This window comes from Diabrotica virgifera, chromosome 10 (genome assembly GCF_917563875.1).
Source record: "Diabrotica virgifera virgifera chromosome 10, PGI_DIABVI_V3a".
Classification (NCBI taxonomy): Eukaryota; Metazoa; Arthropoda; class Insecta; order Coleoptera; family Chrysomelidae; genus Diabrotica; species Diabrotica virgifera.
This window is the reverse complement of record NC_065452.1, coordinates 32,825,433-32,853,178: the sequence shown is the minus strand read 5'-3', so window position 1 is coordinate 32,853,178 and position 27,746 is coordinate 32,825,433. Positions and strand designations below refer to the sequence as shown.

Below are 27,746 nucleotides of genomic sequence, written 5' to 3'. Positions count from 1 at the left end.
AACATATCGATGCGGAGACATAGATGTAGATGTGTATACCTACATGTTTCATTGATTATCGAAAAGCAATTGACTGCGTTACCCATCAAAAGATGAACGAAATTCTGAGGATAATTAAAAATTGACGAACAAGACTTGCTAATTATCTCAGAACTATATTGGCACCAAACAGCCACAATTGAAATAGAGCACACAACATTCGAAATATATCCGACGAGAAGTGCTACATGGTTGTGTCTTATTACAACTATTATTTAATCTGTATTCGGAATGTATATTAAGAAAAGCATAGACGAGGTCCAAGGTGGAATCTAGACTAACAGAACCATCATAGACATTAAGGTACGCTGATGAAACAGTCCTAATAACAAGAAACACACAAGAACTTGAAAATATAATAAATTCAGAAGTGTTCAACAGCGAAATGTTCGGTTTAAATCTAAATGTCTCCAAATCTAAAATTCTAGTATTTTCAAAGATACCAATAAACTTAACATTTTGTATGCCAAGGGACGAATAATAGATCGTTTTTCAGTTTTTGGTATTTTCTGGCAAATTATTCCACAATAAGGGTAATTTATCCTTGTCCTAGTAATTATTATATACAGCTGTGGTCACTGAATAGTTTACATTTTAATTTTTACATTTACATTTATTTTGATTTTTTTTTATTTATTTATTTACCTTTTTTTGATTTTTTAATTTTAATCAACCTATTCTGGGTCCGCCACTAGTAACTAACATCACTTTGACGTAAAAAGTCCGTTTAAACGAGGCAAAAATTCAAAAATTTGGCTACTAGATATGTAAGGGTATACACTATTCAATGGCCTTAACTGGGGTGGTGAATTGGAAAACGGGCCATAGGAAACTCAATATAAAATTCCAAACTGTTGAATTCTGCTTCCCTAATTATTTTACATCAAAAGACATAAGAAACTATTTGTAGAGGATTGAAATCTGTATTGAAAACAACTGTTAAAATTGTTCTACGAATTAAACATATTCCAAAATTTTGTAAAAATGTAATACATTTTTCAGTTTTTCAGCCCAAAATTAGGCCACACACAGTGCAATAATGTGTCACAATGAAGTTATTATTTTCACATTTTTGAACTGTCAATATTTTTATTTTATCATTTATTGTTTCAAAACATAACAGTTGACAAGATACCCTCAGTTGCGGAGAAAGTATTAATAATAAAGAATTTTTATTCAGTCAATAGTGTTAAATAGTAACGTGTGGCCTAACTTTACACACATACCTACTGTGGCAAATGTATTATATTTTTCAAAATTTTGGAATGCGTTTAAATCGTAGAACAATTTTAACTTTTGATTTTAATACAGATTTCAATCCTCTACAAATATTCTCTCATGACTTTTGATGTAAAATAATTAGGAAAGCAGGAATTCAACAGTATAGAATTTTACATTGAGTTTCCTATGGCCCGTTTTACGATTCACCACCCGGTACATTTTTTCCTGTTTTACTAAAAAAATGTTTGTTTTAGATTATCCACTGCTTATGTGAAAGGATATTAAAATTATGTGCCTGTTGGGTCGATGAGTTTCCACCGTCGAATATTCCATACACGGTGGACTTTTTATCAGCCAAAATTCATGGGAATTTAAACAGGCATGCAAGTTCTTACAGTATAAGTAGTATATCGAGTTCAAATTCAGATCGTAAGTTCAATTTTAAAGAAAAATACCTATTCGCCAAAAAGACAATACCGAAACAAGCAAACAAGCAAATTTATTAAATACGGCACTTTTAAACTATTTTCATAAAACTCCAGGAGATGACATACACACCGGGCACCAGGTACCTCTTTCTTACAGCTTCGCCGACCCAATTTACTCGGAGTATGAAAATTTAACCCATTTCCATGATTATTTTTCGAGTTGTGAATTTTTATTTTTTGAACACTTTGAAATGCACTTTGAAAAATGCATTTTCTGCCTACAACAATGCAATTTTCATTTTTCCCTCATGCCAAGTGTTCAAAAATTTTCATGAAGCTCTCCCGAATCGAATGCAAAAAGTTTCATAACGATCCGTCTTATTTTAAAAAAGTTAGAGGTTTAGGCGATGTTAGTACTTTATATCATCGCCTCATATGGAGTTAGATATATAGCATTACACAAAATTATTGATGATATTAATTTTTAGAAATCTGAGGAAATCGTTAAGAAAACTGAGAAGCACCCACTAATGAAGATTAGGACAGAACTGAAACGGCGAACCGATCATGGAGAACAGAATTTGACGATTAAGTATGTAAGGGGCAGACCTACTCTAGTCAGTAAAACTGATGGCTCTTTAAACTAAACGTGTCCAGCAGTTCCAAATCAAGTAAATCCCAACACGTTGAACTTACATGTTACTACCAAAATGTACGTGGTCTAAATAGCAAAGTTGCATTATTTAATGCTAACATTAGTGATTGTGAATTCGACATCATAGCATTAAGTGAAACGTGGTTGCACGGTGATGTTTCGAGCATGGAACTCTTTCCGAATAATTATGTAGTATATAGAAAGGACCGAAAATTCCATGTGGTGGATAAGGTGAAGGGTGGTGGTGTAGTGCTTGCGGTAAAAGACTTCATAAAATCCGAAATATTGGATATTACGGCTTTCGATGCTCAATTTCCATTAATTGATCTAATCATTGTCAAGTGCCAGATTGGTTACAAACATTTTTATACAGTTGTTGTTTATTTACCGGATAGGTTAAGTTTAGTTGACTTTGAATATTTTTTCGATTGCTTAGGGCAACTTGATTATTTATATAATAACTCCATATTACTAGGCGATTTTAATGTTCCAAAGTTCATTGATAATGATATGTCTGATTTCCAAACTTCTGTAGTTTTAAGTTTTACGGGCTCTACTGGACTTAGACAATTTAACAATGTTGTTAATCATTTGGGTAGACTGCTAGATTTAGTCTTATCGCATTTCAGTTGTGAAGTGAAGCATGATGACTCACCTTTGCTCTATGAAGACTCTCATCACCCAGCTCTTCAAATTACATTTACGGATATATTTGTGAAAGAGCCTATATTTAGGTATGGTTCTGAGCAAATAACTTATAACTTTAAAAAAGCAAATTTTCCTGCTTTATATCGAGAACTGTACGAAACGGATTGGAATTTTCTGGATACTACTAGTGACGTTAACGTAATTTTAAGTAATTTTTATGATAAAATGTTTTCTTTGTTTAATACGTATATTCCAGTTTATAAAAATTTTAGTCATAAATATCCACCCTGGTTTGATGCTGACATCATTCAGAACATCAAATTAAAAGCAAAGTTTCGAAAAAAATTTAAAAGATTCAAAAATCATTGTGATTTGCTTGAGTTTCAACGGTTAAGACACCTTGTCAAATCAAAAATCAGTTTGGCATACAATGTGTATGTCGATAACATCCAAATATCTCTATCCATCAATCCCAAGAAGTTTTGGTCGTATGTTAATGCGAAAAATAATAGTTCAAGAATTCCTGGTGTAATGAAATATAATGGCATTACTACCTCCGAACCACAAAATATTGTGAATGTTTTTGCAGAATTTTTCAATAGTGTTTTTCTGTCATCTGATATTAATTTTAAAGCTAACTCTTCATCAGTTAACACAGATTACTTAAATTTTTATCCTATTGTAGAATCTGAGATAATTTCTGCTAGTAAGAAATTGAAAGACAAAATGACGTGTGGACCTGACAATATACCATCTTTTCTGGTTAAGGATTGCATAGGTGCCTTAACTGTGCCACTATTAAAAATTTTTAATTTATGTCTTCTGAATAAAGAATATCCAAGTCTCTGGAAGGAGTCAAAAGTGTGCCCAGTATTCAAAACTGGTGAAAGGGATCAGGTAGAAAACTATAGACCAATTTCCATAATTTGCAATCTGTCGAAGGTTTTTGAAATAATTTTGTATAATCGTATTTATTCAAGAACTCGTAATCAGCTGTCTCAATACCAACATGGATTTGTCTCCAGTCGGTCCACTGTAACAAACTTATTAGTGGTCACACAATATATTTCAGAGGCCCTAGATAATAGAAGTCAAGTTGACGTCGTCTATACCGATTTTTCGAAGGCGTTCGATAGAATTCACCACGGAGTATTGCTTTCTAAATTATACCACTTTGGTCTTTCTGAGGATGCTGTTACTTTTATGAGGTCTTACTTGTCAAATAGAACGCAGTTTGTTTCTTACAATGGTTACAAATCGGCAAAGTACCTTGCTTCTTCAGGGGTTCCACAAGGTTCTAATCTAGGTCCATTATTGTTCTTGTTATTTATTAACGATCTGTGTGAATATATTTCTGCACTATGTTTATGTTATGCTGATGACTTAAAGATTTATTCATTGATAAGCGACCTTAACGATTGTCATTTTCTGCAGAGTCAACTGAATCTGGTACATGAATGGTGTAAGGAAAATCATCTGGATCTTAATGCCAATAAGTGCAAGGTGGTTAGTTATTCCAGGAAACAGTCTACTATATACCATCCTTACATTATTGATGGCAATGAACTGGAACGTTTGACTAAAATTAAAGACCTTGGAGTTATATTTGATCACAAACTCACTTTTGTTGAACATGTTAATATAAAGGTTAGAGAAGCACTTAAATCTTATAGATTTATAATTAGAAATAGTCGAAATCTCACTAATACTAAGGCCATTAAATTACTGTTTTACACTTTTGTACGCTGTAAACTGGAATATGCCTCTATCATTTGGTCACCGTTTTATGATGTACACATCCAAATTATAGAACGGGTTCAGCGTAAATTTTTAAAATTTTTGTCTTATAAAGTTAATGGTATATATCCTACGAGGGGTATAAGCAATAATGAGTTATGTAGCGGTTTGGACGTAATTTCATTAGAATCTAGACGAATTAATGCCTCCCTGGTATTCCTGTACAAGCTACTACATAATCTCATTGACAGCCCTGATATCCTTCGACAAATAAATTTTAACGTTCCGTCTTATCCAGTAAGAAATTCGATTACGTTCAGAAATACACAAGCTAGAACTAACCTTATGTTAAATTCTCCTCTATTCGTCATGTGCAGCTATTATAATGCCTTAAGTATTTACTGCGATATATTTAACTGCAGTTTAAAGCAACTGATTTCTATGGCCAAGATCTACCTAGGTGATTAATAATTTATTTCTTTAGGTTCAAATTTAGTTTTGTAAAATTTTTGTTATATTATCAATACCTATGAATTACTAATATTTTATTTAATTTTTTATTTGTGTAATATTTTGTCCTGTAAATGGATTCTGTTGGACAATAAACGCTATTATTATTATTATTATTATTAGTCACTATAAACAATTGTAGACAGATCTCCTACCTCCAGAAGATAGACAACTCTTATAGACGGAGAGGCAGCGCCGAAAAATCTCTCTGAATTTACTTAAGCTAGTTTTTTCACAGTTGATTACCGTAATTGTGTAGAGAAACATTCTGTGGTCCATCAAGCGAAACGTAGAACAAGTGGTACTGACAGCTTATCAAAGTTGCTGATCTGCGGAGGTAATTAAATCCATTTACTAAGGCTGAAAATCAGTACACTCATTCTAAATTGAATATAAATAAAAGTTATTATAGTCGGTCAGCTGTATGACGGGACAGAGCCGGTCGGTCGGCCTCAATGAATGTATAGGGTTATTCACTATATTTTGACCCCCTTGTAAACTGCTTTATTTACAGAATTAGAAAAAAATGTAAAATAGGAAAGTTATTCGATTTTTAACTATGATTTTTGACATATATATCGTACTAGTGACGTCATCCATCTGGGCTGATGACGTAATCGACTATTTTTTTAAATGAGAATAGGGGTCGTGTGCTAACTCATTTGAAAGGTTATTCAATTCTCTATGCAGTAATATAAATATTAAGATCATTATCTATACAGGGTGTCCAAAAAATTTTTTTGAATTAATAATTAAACAATTAATTTAATTAACAAATTTTTTTTGGACACCCTGTATAAACAGTCATGTTAATGTTTATATTACTGAATAGGGAATTGAATAACCTTTCAAATGAGCTAGCACACGACCCCTATTCTCATTTTAAAAAAAGGATCGATTACGTCATCACGGCCAGATGGATGAGGTCACTAGTACGATATATAGGTCAAAAAATCATAATTTAAAAATTGAATAAGTTTTGTATTTTACATTTTTTTCTAATTCCGTAAATAAAGCAGTTTAGAGGGGGGTCAAAATATAGTGAATAACCCTGTACATTCATTGGGGCCGACCGACCGGCTCTGTCCCGTCATACAGCTGACCGACTATAATAACTTTTGTTTATATTCCATTTAGAATGTGTGTAATGATTTTCAGCCTTAGTAAATGGATTTAATTACCTCCGCTGGTAAGCAACTATGACAAGCTGTCAGTACCACCTGTTCTACGTTTCGCTTGACCGACCGCAGTATGTTTCTCTACACAATCACAGTAATCACCTCTGAAATAACTAGCTTTAGTAAATTCAGAGAAATTTTTCAGTGCTGCCTCTTGGACTATTTTTACAATACTAAGATTAGATTAGATATCCAGATAACCTTGTCTCCAAGGAAAAGTATTGACAACAGTAGAAGCCTACCATATCAAGCAATACTAAAACTACTAGTAGTAAAAAAAATGGAAGAAATCAAGGAACAACTAAGAGAACTTTCAAATTCAAAGCCGCTAAAATGACATCAAGATACAACTCACCTACCTAGTTCAAATGTCAAGATAAGACATAGGGACCAAAAAAATTATAGAATCTAGACACCTATCTATCCAAGTCTGTGCTATAGTACAATATCCAGGATTACAACCACGCATTCAGCAGATGCGTTACCGCCAATTAATGTGTTGCAATGAGCCCTATTAAGCCAACTTTAAGTTCTGCATAAAAAAAAAACACATGGAGCCCAGACACGGAAGACCGGTAAATCGACAATAGAAAAGTACGAAGAACACGGAAAACTCATTTATGATATTAATTTTATTATAAGAATTCATAACGACCAAAATGTTGAAGTCGATAAACCAGTAGAAGGAGATTAACCAGCAAAAACCCCAACCAGGCACATCAGTTTAAGAAGATCATCATCATCATCAATCAGCCCTGATTGATCCATTGTTGAACATAGGCCTCCTTCAGATATTTCCATCTTCTTCTGTTCTGCGCCTCGACTCTCCAATTGGTCACAATTCTTTTGAGGTCGTCGATACATCGCGTTAGGGGTCTTCCCTGGCTTCGCTTATCTGCCCGTGCTTTCCACTTAAGCAACATTTTTGTCCACCTGGCCGCCTTGTAGCATAACTCTGGGCTCCTTTAAGTTTTCTGTTTCGAGAACAATGTCATTGGCATATCGTAGATAATTTAATTTCTTTCGATCGATGTTGATACCCTTTAAGTCCCACTATAGCAGAATTAATCCTTCTGTTTAGGCTTATAGAAGAAACAGTCAGTCAGAACGGCTGACAAACAGGAGATTAAAGACTTCCAACAGGGAGACTGTCTGTAGATGAAGATACAAAATAAAAGGCTACACACAAAGACGCGAACTAGAAGCCACTTCCAAGTGAATTATATTAAAAGAAAACAGTAAAAAAAATGCCTGAGCATTAGTTATCGTAGGTATATAGAGCTTCTTCTTCTTAAAGTTCCCTCTCTTATCGGAGGTTGGATATCATAATGGCTATGGTCACTTTGTTGGCTGCTGCTCTGAACAGTTGTAATGAACTACAGTTAGACCGTTCCCTAAGGTTCCTCAGCCAGGAGGTGCGTCTTCTTCCTATGCTTCTTCTTCCTTGGATCCTTTCTTGCATAATAATTCTCAGCAACTCATATTTTTCTCCTCTGGTAATGTGATCCAAATATTACAGTTTTATAGTTTTTATACTGTTCATAATTTCTCATTAAACTCATTATTTAAACGTCGTAGCACTTCAACATTGGTAATCCTTTGAACCAACTGAAGTTTCAATATTCTTGTGTAACACCACATTTCGAACGCTTCTATTTTCCTTATGTGTTGTCTCTTCAATGTCTAAGCTTCCATTCCGTATAGTAATATAGAAAATATGTAGCACCTTAGAGCCCTCAATCTGAGAAGCAACTGAAGGTCTTTGTTTGTAAGCAGTGTCTTCATTTTTATAAATGCTTGCCTTGCAGTTTCAATTCGGACTTTAATTTCTTTGCTTTGGTCATTTTTGTCATCAACCCAGTTTCCCAGATATTTGTATGTATTTGCTTTTTCTATTTGGGTTTGCTCTATCATTAACTTTTCATTTCCATGTTGTGTTTTTGAGACAATCATAAATTTAGTTTTTTTCTTGTTTATTTTTAGTTCGTGTCGAATGCAATAATCGTTAATCCTATTTAGCAATTCTTGTAGCGATTCAAGGGTGTCTGCTATTATAACGATGTCATCAGCGAATCTTATGTTATTTACTATTCTTCCGTTTATAGAGATTCCATGACTTAGCTCCGCTATCGCTTCCTGAAATATGGCTTCACTGTACACGTTAAACAGTAGCGGCGACAGAACACAATCCTGTCTTACTCCTCTCTTTATATCAATATTCTCGGTCTGTCCATATCTCTGTTTTTCAATAATTCTACATATTAGTTTTTCATGTCGGACCCTGTCGAACGCTTTTTCGAAGCCGATGAAACAGGAATAAATATCCAGGTTCATATCTAAGCATTTTTGAGAGAGGACATTAAACGCAAACATATATAACACTCTACAGTAATTTTGCAAAAGCAAAATTCTTGTAGAGTATCGCGAAATGATCGCTCTAAATTTCGGTACGTTTTTTGGCGAATATCATTATTTGATGTCATATTTTTGTTCACTTAACTTATTGATTTGCTTAATTTTAGAAATATTCCTTAGCAGTGACTTAGTCCAGTCGCCAACTGATGACATATCATCCCCTTCCAGCCCCAACCCTTCGGAGATGGGCGACGTAACTGATTCTTTTTCTGAGCTTAGTACCTTGGATGGCGATGAAATGAGCGAAGAGCTTTTGCTAGAAAATAGGTGTTTTCAAGAATTGGAAACACAAAAATCTTTTGCCCAGGAACAAGGTGACGAAGACACGGTGATACAAGACATCAGCCTTGTTGTAAATGCCTTAATTTGTGATCCCGACTCATTAACTGGTGCTACGAAGAAGAAAATTAAAGAGTATCAACATCAAATTAATTCGTCGCAGATAGGTTGGGCTAGACTAAGGGTTGAAACGGATATAAATATATTAGGTGTTTTACTTTTTGACTGGATAGAAAGTTTAAAAGTTCCCATTATCAAAATGGAGGATTTTGAAAATATTGTGGTGCATTATAAAGAGCCCGAACTGTGCATTCAGAAACTGTCTTTGGTAAGAGATAAGCAATAATCAGTTTTAATTAATGTTTCAATGTTTCAATTAATGTTTCAGTTACACACAACCAAACTTATATGGAATCACCATGTATTTCAAAGCAATATTTATTTCTTTTGAAAAAACTTGTTATTGTTGCGAAGAATAAAAGGTTTTATTGAAAATAAACAAATCGATAAGGTCATCAGATAATCCAGCTCGGTACGGTATAGGTTATTTGCTTGAGTTGCAAATTGAACGAAAATAAATAAACTAACTTTTGCGACCAAAAACGAAAACATGCCTAATGTGGGGTTATGAAACCTACAACGGGAAAATATTATTGGTCTTGTGGAGCAAGTAATGTTTTCAGAGGGACATAGCTGCAGAGCTAGGCGTAACACAGGGCGTTCTGTCCAAAACCTATGCTAGGTAACCGGAACTAGGAGAGCTCAAAAATAAAGTAAGTGAAAGTCGCCAAAAAGTAATAACGGCTCGCCACGATCGTTTAATTGTCCAATCAGCTGGAAGACACCCTACTATTTCTCACCTGTAGCTCCAAAGGCAGCCTTTAGAAGCTACAGGTGTACCTGTTTCAGTTACGCATAAACTACACTAAACATAAATTACAGTAAACGAAAAGAAGAAGAGTTCGTGCCAAGAAGTATACAGCAGAAGACAGTTATATGTTACCGAGTTATCCAGGCAGCACAAGATTGATCGCCTAAATTTGTGTCTTCACCACCAAAACTGGAACATGGAAATTGACAAAATGTGGTATTTTCAGGAAAAGTCAGAATTCGTGTAAAATCAGATGACCCACTAAATCGTGTAATGAGAGGTCGAGGAAGACAAGCAAGAACGAAAACTGTCAGATCTGTTCACAAATATAAAAGAGGAAGTGTAATGTTCTGGAGATTAATTGTGATCCGTAAAAAACTCCTTTAATTTTCATCCAATCAACTTTAACTATTCACAGGTATGTTGATAACCTCTAGTTAGGATCTGGAAAGGTGCAATAGGAGAAAATTTAATTTTCATGCATGATAATGGACCACCACATACAATTAGAGTGACTAGAGACATCATTGAAGCAGAAGGTATCCCTTGTTTGGAGTGGCCTGCTTGCTCACCCGAGATAACCCTATAGAGTATTTGTGGGATATGCTTAAAAGAAAAATTAGAGCTCGCCAGGATAATCCACAAAATACGCACGGCAAGTACAAGCTGTACTTGAAGAATGGAGCAACCTACCACAATTAAATGTTGATACTTTGATTAGGAGCGTCCCCACGCAAATTGAAGCTTGCATAAGGACTAGAGGTGATAACACTGACTATCAAAAAAAAAATTAAAAAAATAAATAAAAACAATTTAAATATTATTCGTTTTACACTGAAATTTTTTATGCTATTATCTTTAAAACCCTTTAACGCTCTCTGGTAGCTATATATACCATAAGCTATTACGGCTTAATTTGTCATCAGAGTTGCGGTGAAAACAATTTTTATGGGCGAAGTCGATACACTGAATGCTTGCTGGTAGGTGTGAATATCGAAAACCTGTATGCGGCGTGGCAACCACGTGCTTTTCACAAAACTGGTATGATCAGCTACCAGTGCCCCTTTCTGCAACACTCTATGTAAAAAATCGTTCAATTTTACTTTTGTTTTTTGCATAAGTGTCATTTGGAATAAACTACTTAGACAAAAATTGAAGGTAAGTGAGTGTACTTTTTTCATTATTTTTAACTAGCAGATAATTCTTTAAAAGCACTGGCATAGTCATTGCAATAATAAATATGTTTTATGAGAATTGTAACCCCAAAATTCATTGTCTTTATTTATCCCGGCATACAAACAATTTTTATTTTTTCGTTTTGAAACTTATGCCTGTTATTAAACAATGTGGCAACAAATTTCTGTAAAAATCTGATTGTTTGACATTAGCGATAGGAAAATATTTTTAATCATTTTGAGGATTGTACCAAATAAGAGGTTATTTTTTCACATACTAAACCAAAAAATCTCGAGATCGTAGTTTACGCCCAATACTAAAATTTTTACGGATACATTAAAGAAAAGTTTAGTATTTATTTGCTAGACAAGGTTCTATATAACTTTAAATTATTTATTAGACCTATTATTTGTCATTACAATTTTTCCAGTACATTATTTAGGTTTGGTTAGATTTTTCCAGTACATTACTCCTATGTTTTTAGATGTCTAGAAACCGACCGCTTACAGAAGCTGAAATCCAGTATATAGTAGACCATCTAAGTGATGAAGAGTAATGTCTTTCCGAATTTGATGGCGATGAGGATGCGGACGACAATTTTCCTAAGACAAGCTCAATTTCCAGAACTCTCCAGACTACTAGTATCCAGCACTGTATGTTCCAGTACTTCAGTACAGCACTTGAAAAGGGTGCGCCAATGTACTCTTACAAGAAAGAAAAATAATTCTAGCGCAAACGAAGATTTTGGTAATTCGGATCAAGATCCTCACCTTGATCCAGATGACGGATTTGGTTTCAAGCACAACAATCTGGCTAGGTTATTTCCTAAAAACATTTTTTCTGATGAAGACGACGAGGATGAACAACTGTTAACATTACCTCAAGCAACAAATTCTCTACCTTTTAGACGCAGCAATAGTAAACAGCTATATTTTATATAAGGAGACTCTGAAAAAAGAAACTCAAGTGCTAAGCCTATGACTGCATTACAGTTCCGCAGTGAACTAGCTGATAATTTGATTAGCACTTTTACTTTCAGAAAAAGGTCTGCACCACCATCAAACTCAACTTTGAATGCTGATTCACACTTACCCACCAAAGGAAATTATAGGCGATGTGCCCTTTGTGCTTCATCTAAAAAGAAACAAACGCGCAGCAATTTGATTTGTCAAGTTTGTAACGTTGCTCTATGTAAAGACTGTTTTGCATCCTACCATAATAGATAGAAAGTTATTAGATAATAAATTTAAAATATTACTGTATTTAGTTTTTTTACATTTTCAAAATAAAATATTTTTTTTTATAAATTTTTGTAACTGTTTTTACTGGTCGTTATATATACCATTGCCCACTAAGTATTAGTTGTTTGCCAAAATGCACACTGGTAGCTATATCTACCACCCTTTCCAGCCCTTCTGGCAAAGAAAAAAATTTTTTAAACATTTTTTGTCTTACTAACGATGCATAATGAACTACTTTTACTATTCAAAAGTATAGTTTTACAAAAACAATAGTTCTGCCCGTTAAAGGGTTAAAACAACTAGTTTCAATTTGTTTTTACAATACCTTATTGTTTTATTTAATTGTTATGTATTTGTTATTAAATTGGTTGAAAATAAATATTGTTTAACTTCGTGTGTTCGTTTTTTTTTAAATTCGCACGAAATAATAAGAAATATCAGATGATTCCATATAAGTTTGGTTGTCTGTATTTAAATACTTTTCTTCTTGTATTAAATTGTATGGTTCATTAAAACTTCACTCATAGCTTGAACAATTTAATGAGATATATACATTACTATAATATCTTTCTTACATAATAGTGTGAGTAGTCATAGTGCAAACTAGAGACTGAAAAAGAAATGATAGAACAAGTAATGAAATGTAAATATCTTGTATTCAATTTATTGAGTGACAACAATATTGAGAAAATTTTGACATCAACGTATCGCCAACTGTTAAAAAAGTATAATTGTGACGGTTACACAATATTCACAAGAATAGTGTCTACACTAGGTTCGCTTTCAAGATGCAATAGAAATAAACAAACCAAGACACGTTAAATGCCACTAGGAGCACAACCGAATCATAATTTACAATTTATATACATTGTAAATCCCAAATCATTATTTCCAAAGTTTATAATTGTAAATAATGATTCGGGAGTGCTCCTAGTAGCATTTAACGTGCCTTGGTTTGTTTATTTCTACTGCATCTTGAAAGCGAACTTAGTATAAATGTTTTACCATAGACTTCTTTGGAATTATGATGTTAATTATTTTTTAATTCTTATTTCAATTACTTACTTTCTTTGTCCGGATCACTTCTTTAAATCTTTTGTGGCCTTTTCACTGACTACTGTTAAATAAAGTATAGTGCAATCTTTTCTCAAATATAATGTAAACCAGAAAGTAATCAGGGTTCTGGACTTCGTCACAGTCATTTTGTCTCTCTCATCCTCTGAATATTCCCCCCGCTTCAAATTTAACTTGCATTGTGACTTGTGACGTATTGGTTCTGAGATAATTAATGGGTCTTCATACGGTGTAAGATAATTGAACTCCTGCAGCCAGTTTATCTTTAGAGGATTTTCTTTTCTCTGGGACATCAATGGACAAAGTTTCTCTCCACTGTCAACTGAAACCAAAAGTTTGTTTGGCTTCGATTAACAGTTTGTTCAATAGTGCCAATACTCTGGATTTATGTCATAATAATGTCATCTAAGCCATCTCCTTTGCCAGTTTTAATTAAAGAATTTCCACTTTTACTTGCCTTTCCAACTTTTCATTTAGTAAAATATTGGGTGAAATGTGATAGATTTAAAAAGGTGGCCTTCTGGCCTATTTCACTGCGGCCTTTTCAGATCTGTTGTGGTCCTCTAATCCTAGATTGACCATCTATCCACTCTCTAGTCTGACCCTTTCTAAAAAGTCTAATAGCTTCGAGACTGAACCTTCCATGTAGCTACTTGCCGTTGGATTTTCTTCTCCTAATGTAAAGAACCGCACATTTGCTAGACTATCACACTGACATAGAATGTGCTCTGCTGTTTCCTCTACCAGGTGACAGAATCTGCTCAGGTCATCATCTAACAATCCCATCAGCTCCAAGTGCCTATTCAGCTTACAGTGCCCTGTTAGCATACCTACTATGGCTTTGACTGTTTTCCGTCTTTGTTTATTAGGTCTGTTGTAAATATTGGCGAATGTTCTGTAATGAACTGTTTCACCTGTCTTTGTCCTGGTGAACTCCTCTACCATTCCAAAGATTTGTGAACTACCCACTTTCTTGTAGCCGTTTCCAAGTCTTGTAGCCTCCAAGTCCTCTAACTCGTTGTGCAAGTTCCACGTAATACCTGTTTTTTATCGCTTACTTTCTCCATGATCCAATGCGTTATGAGTAGGAATAATCCTGGGGACAGCACGCATCATTGTATTCCCGCTTTGTATATCTTCTACTATTTCTGCCGCATGTTCTAATCTCTGTATCCCTCCTAGAATAATCTGATCAGGTTGATGTATTTCATAGGTAGTCCATATAATTTCAGAATCATTCATATTTGCTCTCCGTTTACACTATCGGATCCCTTTCCGAAGTCAATAAACATTATATTTATATTTCTTTGATATTCGCTAGCTTGATCCAAGATATTCTTAGAGTACAAATTTGGTCGCAAAGCTTGTTTGGTTGCTTCTTAGTTGCTTGTCTAGTTCTGACTTCAGTGTGTTCAATATGTTCTTGGCCATTAGTCTAGATGTGGCACTCAGCAGTGTTATTGCTCGCCAATTCTCGCATGTACCTAGATCTCCCTTTTTCGTTATCTTAATGATTACATCCTTGTTTCATTCCTTTGGTAGCTCCTCGTCAACCCATGCCGTGTTAAAGAGTTTCTATAAAATTTCCACTGATTCTTTTGCGTTGGACATTATTAAATCTATCAGTAGGTAGTCATTTCCAGCGGATTTGCCATTTTGTAGTTGTTTCAGTGTATTTTATATTTCTTCTTTCGTAATTTCATATGTGCTAACGTTTAGCTCCTCTATTTCATTTTATTCGTTTATATAAATATAATATGCTGTTGCTTCGTGTTTAGAGTATATTTCGTCCGAGTATTCTTTCCATCCTTATATTATTTCATGCTCTGCTTTAATTATATTTTCTTGTTTACCTTTGATTTTTTTATTACTTTTCAGTGTTTTGCCTGCCAAATTTGGTATGATGGTATATTGCGTTCTCAGATCATTGTCGTGTGCAGCTGTGTTTGACATTTTCAGCATATAATTTACGTAATCCCTTTTATCTTTCTTGACTTGATATTTAACTGCTATATTTTTCCTTTGTACTTCCTTTCTAGCGTTTTTCTTCTTTGGTTGCTTTCTTTTGTAACATTTTGGGACTCTGCTCTTCGGTTCATTTTCAGTCTTTCTGTGAATTCGATTTTTGTTTTTCTTAAGAGCTACGATATTGTATCTTCTTCTTCTGTTTATCTTCCGGTTTTTGTCTCTGGCTAATTTCACCTTTATCTTGCCATGTCATATTTTTGTTATATTTTGGTGTAAAGTTGTAGAGTCATTACTAAGATTTTTGAAAAGTTTAAAAGTTTTCTTAATTTATATTACTTAGAGGTAAAAACAAGCGCTAGATAAAGAATTACGTATTATATAATAATCTGTTGTAATTAATTTTTTGCTTTTTGTTTTATAGGAAGAATGCTATTTGATTGAATATCTACTAAAATTTTTATTGAAACTTCAACCAGTAGGAAAAGAGAACCAAGAAAATATGCTTAAAAGACTAATAGGAGCGTTATCCAAACATAGCGTTTTGATAAACAATGAAATAGTTCCTTCTGGTAAGAATTTTGATTTGTGAATATTTATTGACAGCCTGTTGCGTCTAAAGTAGAACAAAGATCTCCACAATTTTTTTCAGTTCCGTCGGTCTTGAACTTCCTGAAGGCACTGCTCTACACCTCTACCTCTTCGGTCTGCTTGTATTATCATCATCATCATCCTCAATGGCGCTACAACTCTTCGTGAGTCTTTGCCGCGTTTACTATTGCCTTCCATGTTTGTCGATCCTGTGCCACTAATTCCCATTGTCGCACTCCCATTTTCTCTAGATCTTCTTTGACTGCATCTTTCCACCTTTTTCTAGGCCGCCCTACGGACCTTCTTCCATCTGGCCTTTCCCAGAACACATGGTTTATAAGGCGATTGTGGTTACTGCATATCACATGCCTTGAGTCTATTGCATCTGAGTCTATTGACCTTTATATATTTGACTAGATTTTCTTTTCCGAATAGAGACTCTAGCTCGTTATTGTATCTGCGCCTCCATTCGTTTGTCACGCTGTCTCTGCAAGGGCCATATATCATTCGAAGGATTTTACGTTCCCACACCAGCAATTTATTTACTTCTCTTGTTGTTAGCGTCCATGTTTCGCTTCCATACGCGACTGCTGGTCGTATTATGGTCTTATATATCTGGATTTTTGCACTCCGTGAAAGAAGTTTTGACTTCATTAGATGTTGCATTGCAAAGAAAGATCTGTTTCCTGCCATTATTCTCGTTTCAAATTCTCGCTCTAATTTGTTGTCATTTGTGATTGTTGCTAGTAGATATTTAAATTCTTATAATCAACTATTTTCAATGGGAAATAAGCCACAATTTTACCAAAAAAATGATTTTATTAATATAATTTTATAATAAAATCATTTTTTTGGTAAAATTGTGGCTTATTTTCCATTGAAAATAGTTGATTATAAAAATGCCATAAGAAAATAGCTTCAGAACAACATAAAAATTCTTTAACCACTTCGAAGTTGTGATCGTTTATAGTAATGTTTTGCCTAACTCGTCGTCGTTCTTTTTTTGAGACGACCATGTATTTTGTTCTGTCTCCATTTATTTTTAGACCGATGTTTAATGCAGCTTCTTCAAAACTCGAGAAAATATTCTTAATTTCTAATGTAGATTGTGCTACTGCATCTACGTCATCGGCAAAGGCGAGTATGATTTTTGCTCCCCGAGCAGTTATGTCTGGTTTAATTTTGTGATATACTTTCCGCATGACATATTCTAAGGCCAGGTTAAACAACAATGGGGACAACGGATCTCCCTGTCTCAGTCCAGAATTTACACAGAAAGCATTTAATATTTTTCTCCCTATTCTAACTTGTGCAAAGGAGTTAATTACACACATTTGTGTTACTGCAGCTAGTTTCTTGGGTACGCCGAGCTCGATCATTGCCTTCCATAATGTAGCACGATTAATTGAATCATAAGCCTGTTTGAAGTCTATAAAAATCTGATGCACGTCTTGATTATATTCCCTATACTTTTCAAGCATTTGTTTTATTGTAAATATTAGATCACTAGTCGATCTGCCAGGCCTGAAACCACACTGGCAGTCACCAACTATTTCTTCGGCGTATGGTACTAATCTTCTTAATAATATCGAAGCCAAAATTTTATACGTAGTGTTGATTAGTGAGATTCCTCGTAATTCATGCATGATTCCTTTTTTCCTTTCTTGTGTATTGGTATAATAATACTACCACACCATTCTTTCGGCATTATTTCTTGTTACCAGGCCTTTTCTATTAATTGATGGATTTTACTTATGAGTTCATGACCGCCTGTTTTAATTAGCTCGGCATCAATATTGTCCAGACCAGGGGATTTATCGTTTTTAAGCGTTTTTATGGCATGCGTAATTTCTTCCATGCTTGGTAGGGGTATTTCTAATTCGGCCACGGATAGTCATGTTCTCCGTTGTTTCCACCATTTTCATTGTTTTCATCAGTGAAATTTTTCGATATTCAGGAGCTCCTCCAAATATTCAGCCCATCTTTCTATTATTTTGTTTTCGGCAGCCAGCATTTCTCCATTTTTATCTCTTACGAAGTTGGGTGTCCTTATATACGAGCCTCTCTTATGTTGTCTTACCTCTCTGTAGAAATTTTTACTTTGATTGCGTCTGTGTTCTCCTTCTACTTTTTCAATTTGTTGTTGCAGATATTGTCTCTTATTTTGTCTAAGTGTTCTTATAGCTGCGGCTCTCTCTCTGTGGAATCGTATACGTTTTTCTTCTGATGGGTTCGACAGATAATCAATTATTTTTTTGTTTGTTTCTGTTAGTGTTCTTTCACATTCCTCTTGTAGTATCCTCACTGTAATTTTTTGGTTCCACTGCCCGTTTTTCGTTCTGGCTACATGGCTGGCCCAGTTCCACTTCAGCCATGCTATATGACATCTGTGACGCCTGTTCTTGTTATTTCCTAGTTTTTAGCCCTGTCTCTAAGAGTCACTCCAAGTAACGACTGCTTCATTCTCCTTTGGGCTACTCTGAGTTTTGTTGTTGTCTCCTGAGCCCAGGAAAGTGTTTCTGCATTGTAAGTCATGATTGTGAGTACACATTGGTCGAACGCCTTCTTTTTCAAATAATTTGGCATGTTGATCTTGAATATGTCTGATAGAGCTCCATAAGCGGCCTATGGTAAAACGATTCTTCTTTGCAGTTCAGCAGTTTGGTTGGTTGTCCCTGGCAATTTAGATTTTATGACCTAAGTAATTATATATATGGTATGGTCGTGATATGTTAAATGAACTCCGCGAGGCAGCACGTAAAGTAGGTCTAAATATTAATTACCAAAAGACAAAAATGATGACAAATTAGTTCCGAGCGATCCTTTAAAGGTAGAAGACATCAAAATTGAAGTTGTTGACAGCTACATATACCTTGGACATACGGTAAAAATTAGCAGAGACAATCAAACTGCTGAGCTGCTAAAAAGAATAACTCCGGGATGCATCTAAACATTCCGTGTATGTATTTGGAACCTAGGAGTTTTCTATTGGTTCGTTGCAGCACGTGGTCATATTTTAACCAATAGGCGGCGAGGTCCCAAACGCATATACGGAATGTTATTCGGTTTCAAATTCATATACGGGATGTTAAATATTCGTACACCGAAAAAGATAAGTTTTTATTAGAGTCTGTTAAAAGGAGATTAATTTTAAAACACTTGTTACTGCATTATTAAATAAAAATAAAACAATTATAGTATTTGGAATGTTATTTGGTGCGAAATTCATATACGGTATCTTAAGAAATATTCGTAGAACAAAAAGACGATTTTTATTAAAGCCAATTAAAATGAGACTGGCTTTTAATAGTATATTATGCAACGAGCATTTAATGATGGTCATTATAAAGCGAGTATAAGGGATACGAAACGAGCCGCCTAACGGCGAGTTTCGTATAGAGTACGAGCTTCATAATGATAATTAAATGCAAGTTGTTTACACGTTTTTTTCTATGATCATTCACAAAAAAATATATTCAAGTTTATTAATTTTGTAACGGAAACAAATTAAGTAGTTTGTCAGTCTGACAGTTTGTTTACATATTGAGAACTGTCAAAGAGTATGTATTTGATTCGCCATTGGTTACTGCGCGTGTGCCACCTTTATCGCGAATGTCATATCGCGATTCTATTGGTTAAAAATCTGTATCCTAATGAAAATATGTATCATAATGAAGTTCATTATGATACAGGTAGTGACATCATAATTGATAATATTATAGTATGAGAATAGAAAAATTATTGTTAATGTATTATTAAAGATATACAATGAAAAAGGTTTTCCTGTAGTTGGCTGTATACCATATAATACAAAAAAACGAATAAATTCCTTTATAAAAAGTCTATATTTAAAATCCCTAAAAAGGGCTACATCACAGAACTAGTTTTAGATTGATTGACCAATCTTCATCAGTGCTTTCCTAAAATGAATATAACCTGATAAAATGATGCAAAGGTTTTAAAATTTTGACTACGTTTAAAAAAAGTGGTAAGGTATACCTACTCACGTGTCCTTACCATGCTAACCACCAAAATATAATATTACAAATTTTATTTACATATATTACATAATTACAAATATTTTGGTGGTTAGCATGTAAGATCACGTGAGTATAACGTACAACTTTTTTTAACCGTAGTCAAAATTTTAAAACCTTTGCACCATTTTATAAGGCTATATTCATTTTAGGAAAGCACTGATGATGATTGGTCAACCAATCGAAAACTAGTTCTGTGATGTAGCCCTTTTTAGGGATTTTAAATATAGACCTTTTATAAAGGACTTTATTCGTTTTTTTGTATTATATGGTATACAGCCAATTACAGGAAAACCTTTTTCCTTGTATATCTTTAATAATACATTAACAATAATTTTTCTATTCTCATGCTATAATATATCAGTTATGATGTCACTACCTGTATCATAATAAACTTCATTATGATACATATTTTCATTAGGATACAGATTTTTAACCAATAGAATCGCGATATGACATTCGCGATAAAGGTGGCACACGCGCAGTAACTAATGGCGAATCAAATACATACTCTTTGACAGTTCTCAATATGTAAACACACTGTCAGACTGACAAACTACTTAATTTGTTTGCGTTACAAAATTAATAAATTTGAATATATTTTTTTGTGAATGATCATAGAAAAAATCCTGTAAACAACTTGCATTTAATTATCATTATGAAGCTCGTACTCTATACGAAACTCGCCGCTAGGCGGCTCGTTTCGTATCCCTTATACTCGATTCATAATGACCATCATTAAATATACTATTAAAAATGTATAATAAAATGTATACAAAATGGATAATATACTATTAAAAACCAGTCTCATTTTAACTGGCTTTAATAAAAATCGTATTTTTGTTCTACGAATATTTAACATACCGTATATGAATTTCGCACCAAATAACATTCCAAATACTATAATTGTTTTATTTTTATTTAATAATACAGTAACAAGTATTTTAAAATTAATTTCCTTTTAACAGACTCTAATAAAAGCTTATCTTTTTCGGTGTACCAATATTTAATATTCCGTATATGAATTTGGAACCGAATAACATTCCGTATATGCGTTTGGGACCTCGCCGCCTATTGGTTAAAATATGACCGCGTGCGGCAACGAACCAATAGAAAACTCCTAGGTTCCAAATACATATACGGAATGTTTAGATGCCTCCGGGATGGGCAGCATATGGAAGACTGCGTGATATTTTTAAAGGTGATATACCATCAGCTTAAAAAGAAGAGACTTTAATCAATGTGTCCTGTCTATTCTTACATATGGCGCAGAGACACTTACTCTAACAAGGACATCTGCACGAAAACTACAAGTGACGCAACGTAGAATGGAAAGATAATTGTTGGGCATAAAGTTAAAAGATAGGGTAAGAAACGAAGATATTCGTGGAAGAAGTGGTGTAGAAGAAATTATAAAACACATAGCCAACATTAAATAGAAGTGGACAGGACACTTTGCTAGAATGAGAGATGATAGGTGGACCAAAAAAATCTTGGAGTGAAGACCGAGAGCGGATAGACGAAATCCGGGAACACCACCCACAAGGTAGACTGACGACATAAAGAGGATTTGTACCAACTGGATTACAGCAGCTCAGGATAAAACTGAATGGAAGTTTTTCGAGGAGGCCTATGCTCAGCAGTGGACGACTATTAGCTGATGATGATGGTTGTGGTTGCATTATTCTATAATATGTTTTCGATTAGTTTGGATTACTGATAATCTATATCACTTTCCTTCAACGCTCTCATTACCTTTACCGATTTTTTTATAATCTCTTTTATGCAGTGGAGGTGGTCTATGTGCCGAAGTTTTTCTCCTTTATGATACAATATCGTGATTTATATTTCAATACACAGAATGAAATATTGGCGAACTGCACTACTTTTTGTGTATTGCACGGTTTTATAATATAGTGTTTTTTAGCCAAGGGATTTAAGAAGATTGGTGATGGAACCTTAACTTGTACCTACCACTTGTTCCAATCCTTGGCGGAAATGATAGAGAACCATCAAAGTGAAAAACCTGATATGTACACCAACAACGAGGATAAAATATTCGAAAATTCTGATGTTGAAGACGGCTTCCAGTGAAACTACTACTACCTTACAGAAAAGGTTTATAAAAATATTTAAAATAACTACTATTTATTGATTGACATTTATGTTTTGTAAATATGAAAATTGTGAGTTGAAATATATGACCTGTGAATAATATTTTGCATTATTTGAGAACTATCCCGCTTGATTGCAATTACAATATAGAAATATACAAAATAAAGTATATAATATAACAAATCACTTTCCATCCAGACAGTCACCAACAATCTTATTAAATGCATTTTTATTGGTTACGACTGGGAACTCCATCCTCACCAAATATCTGTAACTCAAGGTATAAATTAATATAGGCTTTATCTGACGAAGACCTGGATGCATTCGAACCTCCGAACATAGATAATTTATCAGTAATAATAGAAGACTTAAATGCCAAATCACCCAATTGTAACGATAGAGTTACAAATAGAGCCGAAAGAATTCTGAGTAACTAGAACTTCTGAATCCAGAAATAACAATGATACAGTGACAGGATCCATCGAACCAATATACTTCTCAGGACTCGACACACTATCGACGCAGCTAAATATACTTACACCAATTTAGGACTAATCGGATGCCTAAACCCGATGCTATGGTCAAAAGAACTATCTAATCAAAGAAGATCGGCTAGAAAATCAAGGCTTGAAAGAATACAAAATGACCAAATCAGAAATATAATGGGAGTCAAGTCAATCATCATAGACGAACTTTAAAGGAGACAACTGATCTGGTATGGCCATGAAGAAAGAATGGGCGACGACAGACTGCCAAAACAAATTCTAAAATGGACGCCAACGGAAAGAAGGAAGAGAGGAAGGCCGAAACAATCCTGGCTAGATGGCATTTAGAAGGCAACGTCGGAAAGGAATCTTCACCCTGGCGAATGGAACGACCGACGAAGCTAGAAACTGTGAATTGGAAGGCGAAAAACCCTATAAATAACCGGGATACTAATAAAAGATAATATAGGGCTAAAAACCGAAATACAATAACTGACATAAGGAAAAGGTGATCAAATCCATACTCCCTGAAAAAAGCCCATGGTAAGATCACCTCAAAACACAAAAAGAAGAAGAAAACGTGTCCTACTTTCAAAATACTAGTCAGTGGTGACGGAATAGGCAACCTCTCAAACATCAATATCCCGGAGGAGTGGACTTGAAGCGGCCGTGGAGTAACGGCATAATCACTGGCCTCATACTCCAGTGCACGTGGGTTCGAGCCCTGCCAAAGACAAACCATTTTCATTTCCAATAATGACACAAGCCATCTCACCGTGCCTCGGAGAGCACGTTAAGCCGTCGGTCCCCCTGGGCTAGTGTACATCGGCACTAGTTACTTAAAACAGGGTTAAAGATGTAAATGGCGCCGGAACTATCCGAAAGGATCTCCCCGACAAAAATACCATACGATATTATTATTATTATTATTATCCCGGGGGAATAGCAGAAAAAGTCCTAGAATTTTAAATAACATAACTTCAAAAAGTATAAATTCAGAGAAAAGCCAAGACGTAAAATAAATAATAAAAACAAATAATAGAGCCTAAGAAGAGGTAGATGATCAAGGAACCAAAAAAAAGCAATAAGACAAATCCACAAGCACAGCAAGAACTTCAAAACCACAGATCTTAGGAGTGGGAAAATTATGTAAAAAGATAGAAAACTCAAAAATGTAGGGCATACTAGCTCATAGGAAGCTTTCGAGAAACGAAATCAATTACCGACTACATGGAGAGAATATTACTCTTTGTAATATACACTACAGAAGGGCAAACTATCACCGGGGCCCTGATTCTAAATCAAATTTCGACACTAAACAAGTCGCTTTCAATATGGCGACGTCGAAATGCGACTGTGCGAGCCTTGTGGATTTTCGTCGAACTAACGAAATGACGTCACAAAATAGCGACTATCGAAATTAATAGCGACTCCAAAAAAGTGGTCGCTATTATAATTTCGATATCGAAATTATTTGACACGGAGATGAATGAATGGCCAAAAGCGAGGTTAGGTTTAGTTTAGATGTGTTTTGTTTATTTCTTGCAAGGAAAACTAAAGCAAAAGGTATTAATATGGCTGGGTTTAATTGAAATTTGCTTGTTTTGAGGAATTAGATAGAATAGTATTAAATTAGAAATATAATAATTGAGAATGTCCACAACATGAATCATCAACTCAATGAAAGATGTAAGGTAATAATCTGGGAAAATTAGGAAAAAACAAGGAAAATTAATTACCAGCTATTTTATCGCTGGACATGCTGAAATCAAATCTTAAAGGCTGTATGACACTATGCATTTTCTTGTATCATTTCTAATATCGTTTCTGATATCAGAAGTTGTATACATTTTTTTGTATCGTTTCTTGTACGTACATTTGTGCCCTGTATGACACTATACAAGTTCTTGTATCGAAAATTGTATGAAATTCGGCACGTGATTGGTCGAAATTTTGTTTGTCACCCTGTGTCACGTCTACAGCTGATTTTAAGGATTTTTAAACTTTTAAAAGCATAACATTTTAATGTTAATCAGAATTTTTACGTTGACTGTTGATTATTTGTGTTTTTATTTTGTTTTGATATTTGTGGTAAAATATTTGCATTAGAATTATCTGCAGTTTGATCCAAATTAGGAACTATATGTATTGTATTTTCCTCTATTAAAAAATTATGCAACATGAAACCCAAAGTTATAGTTTGAACTTTACTCTAGGAGCTAAATATATGGTTATTATAGCAGAACAGTAGTCCATACCAAACGAAAATTCGGGTTTTCCAAACAAAATCTTTAATTTTCAACTAAAATTTGAAAGAATTATTTATCAATAATTAAATAATTTGGTGACAGTGACATAAACCTTTTTTGTTATGAGTGTCTTGAAAATATGAAAATTTGTATGTACAAAGAGGACCGGAATTAAAAGGTATCTAATGGTTCAAAGATTAAAATCCTGTTGTTTATAACTCTGTCGCAAATGCCGGTCAAATTTGACCGGTTATACCTGGAATCACTCCTCGCAATTCAATTTTTTTTTCTTCGAAAAGGGCACAGAAGCCGTGCCGTGCCCTTTTCAACAGCGTTAACTTAATTTAATTTAATCTAATATTTTCTGAGGGGTTCTATTTGTTTATAAGCCAAAAAATTGTTTCTTTATAACATTCCTGAGACCGTTTAAATGGTCCAATTTCAATCTTGTAAGGTACGTTGAATAGGTATAGTGCTTTTTTTATACGAAAATCATAGTTATTCTGGTGTATCATAATCTTTCTGGTTATTATTTCGACCGAAATTTTTTAATTAACATTTTAATTATTGCTAAACTATTGGTTAGATTGTCGCCGGTCTCCTGATATACAGAGAGGGGCTAAATTATGGAATAAATTCATTTTCTCTAAAATGGACGATTTTAGAGAAAAATCCCGAAACAGGTCGATTTTTATTTTTAAATTAAATTTTTTTGGCATATATTTCAAACTAGTGACACCATCCATCCGAGCGTGATGACGTAATCGATTATTTTTTTAAATAGGACTAGGGGTTCGTGTTGTAGCTCATATACAAAGGCGTTCAATTCTGTATTCAGTATTATAAACATTAATATCATTATTTATACAGGGAGGCCAAAAAATTTTTGAATTAAATTAATTGACGCAAGAAGAAGAATGCATGTAATTTATTTAACTCAAAATACATTCTATGCTGTCAGAAAATAGAAAAAAAATGTTTATTTTGCAAATAAACATTGCTTTTAGCTTAAATTAAATGTTCAAACTGCCAATAGGTAGGAGGGAGGCTGTTTGTGATTTAATTTAAGCGAAAAGAAATGTTTATTTGTGAAATAAACCTTTTTTTTCTATTTTCTGACAGCAGTACAATGTATTTTGAGTTAAATAAATTACATACATTCTTCTTTTTGCGCCAATTAATTTAATTCAAAAATTATTTTTTGGCAACCCTGTATAAATACCTAATGATATTAATATTTATATTACTGAATAGAGAATTTCACGCCGTTTCAAATGACCTACCACACGACCCCTATTCCCATTAACAAAATTATCGATTACGTCATCACGCTCAGATGGATGACGTCACTAGTATGAAATATATGCCAAAAAATTGTAATTTAAAAATAAAAATCGATCCCTTTCGGGATTTTGCTCCAAAATCGTCCGTTTTAAAGAAATGTATTTATTCCATAATTTAGCCCCTCTGTAAAATCTACTGTAATAAATCTTTCATGTCATCAAATATTTAATTATTGATAAATAATTAGGTACTTCCCTAAAATTTTAATTGAAAATTGCAGATTTTCTGGGAAAACTCGGATTTTCTGAGTAAAATTTTTGTTGAAGGAAATCGGAAAAAAAATAACTTTGTGGGGAACTAAATTACGGTGAATTTTTATTTGAGTGTTTTTGGCTCAAAGGAAAAATCTTAGGAGTTACAGAGCACTAATTGAAAAAAAAAAGAAGATTTAGGAGTGCTAATTTGTTTATAAATAAAATAACACACTTTCTGTGGACTTGTCATACCCCATATTACTAATATATGCAATCTTAAGATTCGATTTTAGCAATAAAATAGCTGGTAAATAATTTTTCCCAAAAATGGCCTTTTTTCGATAATTTTCCCAGACTATCAACAAATTCCAATAAACCGGAGCGCCAACCCAAATTCTGAGCAGTGTCAACATGATAAGGTTAATGTCCCCAGTTGTAACTAATATCGAAATGAATAAGAATCGCTATACTCTGCGGCTGTCATGGCGGTGTCGAAATGAAATTGCGACTGTCGAAATGAATTAGAATCAGGGGCCGGATACAAGATATTGACTTATTCTACAAGGAAATATCCGAAGAACAAGAATAATTAATATTAACTCCCAACTCCCTAAGAGAGTTCAGCGAGTTAATCAGGAAAATCTTTCCAAGAAAAGCTACAGGACCAGAGAACCTTACCAACAGGGCTCTAAAGTATCTTTCAATGAGCAGTAATTTATTAAACTAATATTATAATAAACTTCATGCTTAAGACAAAATTAAGTCTGTTCCTCATCTCAGAATGATACATAAAGCAGGGAAAATAGCACATTTCCTGAATACTACACGTCGATAAGCTCTAACTTCCAGCAAGATAGCAGAAATACTGATTCTTTTAAAACTACAAGGAGAAGTGAAAAGATTAATGGCCAGTATGAAGAACACTAAACCGGAAAAGAACCTGCTTGGTGCTAGTAAAATCGAGCAGACCAAGTGGGGAACTATGTAAATACGAGATAGATAATAGAGAGATATCGCAAATAAATGCATTTTGATCGCACGCTAATAGCGGAATACGCTATTTTGACATGTACGCAAACGCAGAGTGAATCTGAATAACGTGTTCCGCTATTAGAGATTCTTTAAGCCCGTTATTTCAGCAACGTTATACGTTATACGTTATTCTGTTCATGCGTAGTAACAGAAAAATAACGTATTACTCTATTTGCGGATAAGGTATCCCCTTATTTGCGGACAAATCAGCTTCACGTTATTAAGGGATTGCGTTTTTGAAAGATTGTCAAATGCCATATAA

General features: G+C 34.1%; 1 protein-coding gene across 1 annotated transcript in view; it reads left to right on the top strand.

The window, feature by feature from the left end:
- LOC114337384 (protein tyrosine phosphatase domain-containing protein 1-like) overlaps positions 1-22,280 on the top strand; it is a 229,024-nt gene extending 206,744 nt beyond the window's left edge. The window contains exons 7-10 of the mRNA XM_050663166.1: positions 1,515-1,689; positions 8,939-9,438; positions 15,862-16,009; positions 21,993-22,280. Of these exons, the coding sequence (XP_050519123.1) occupies positions 1,515-1,689; positions 8,939-9,438; positions 15,862-16,009; positions 21,993-22,159 (990 nt within the window). The 3' untranslated portion in view covers positions 22,160-22,280. The remainder of the gene's footprint in view (positions 1-1,514; positions 1,690-8,938; positions 9,439-15,861; positions 16,010-21,992) is intronic.
- Positions 22,281-27,746: the final 5,466 nt, after the last annotated feature.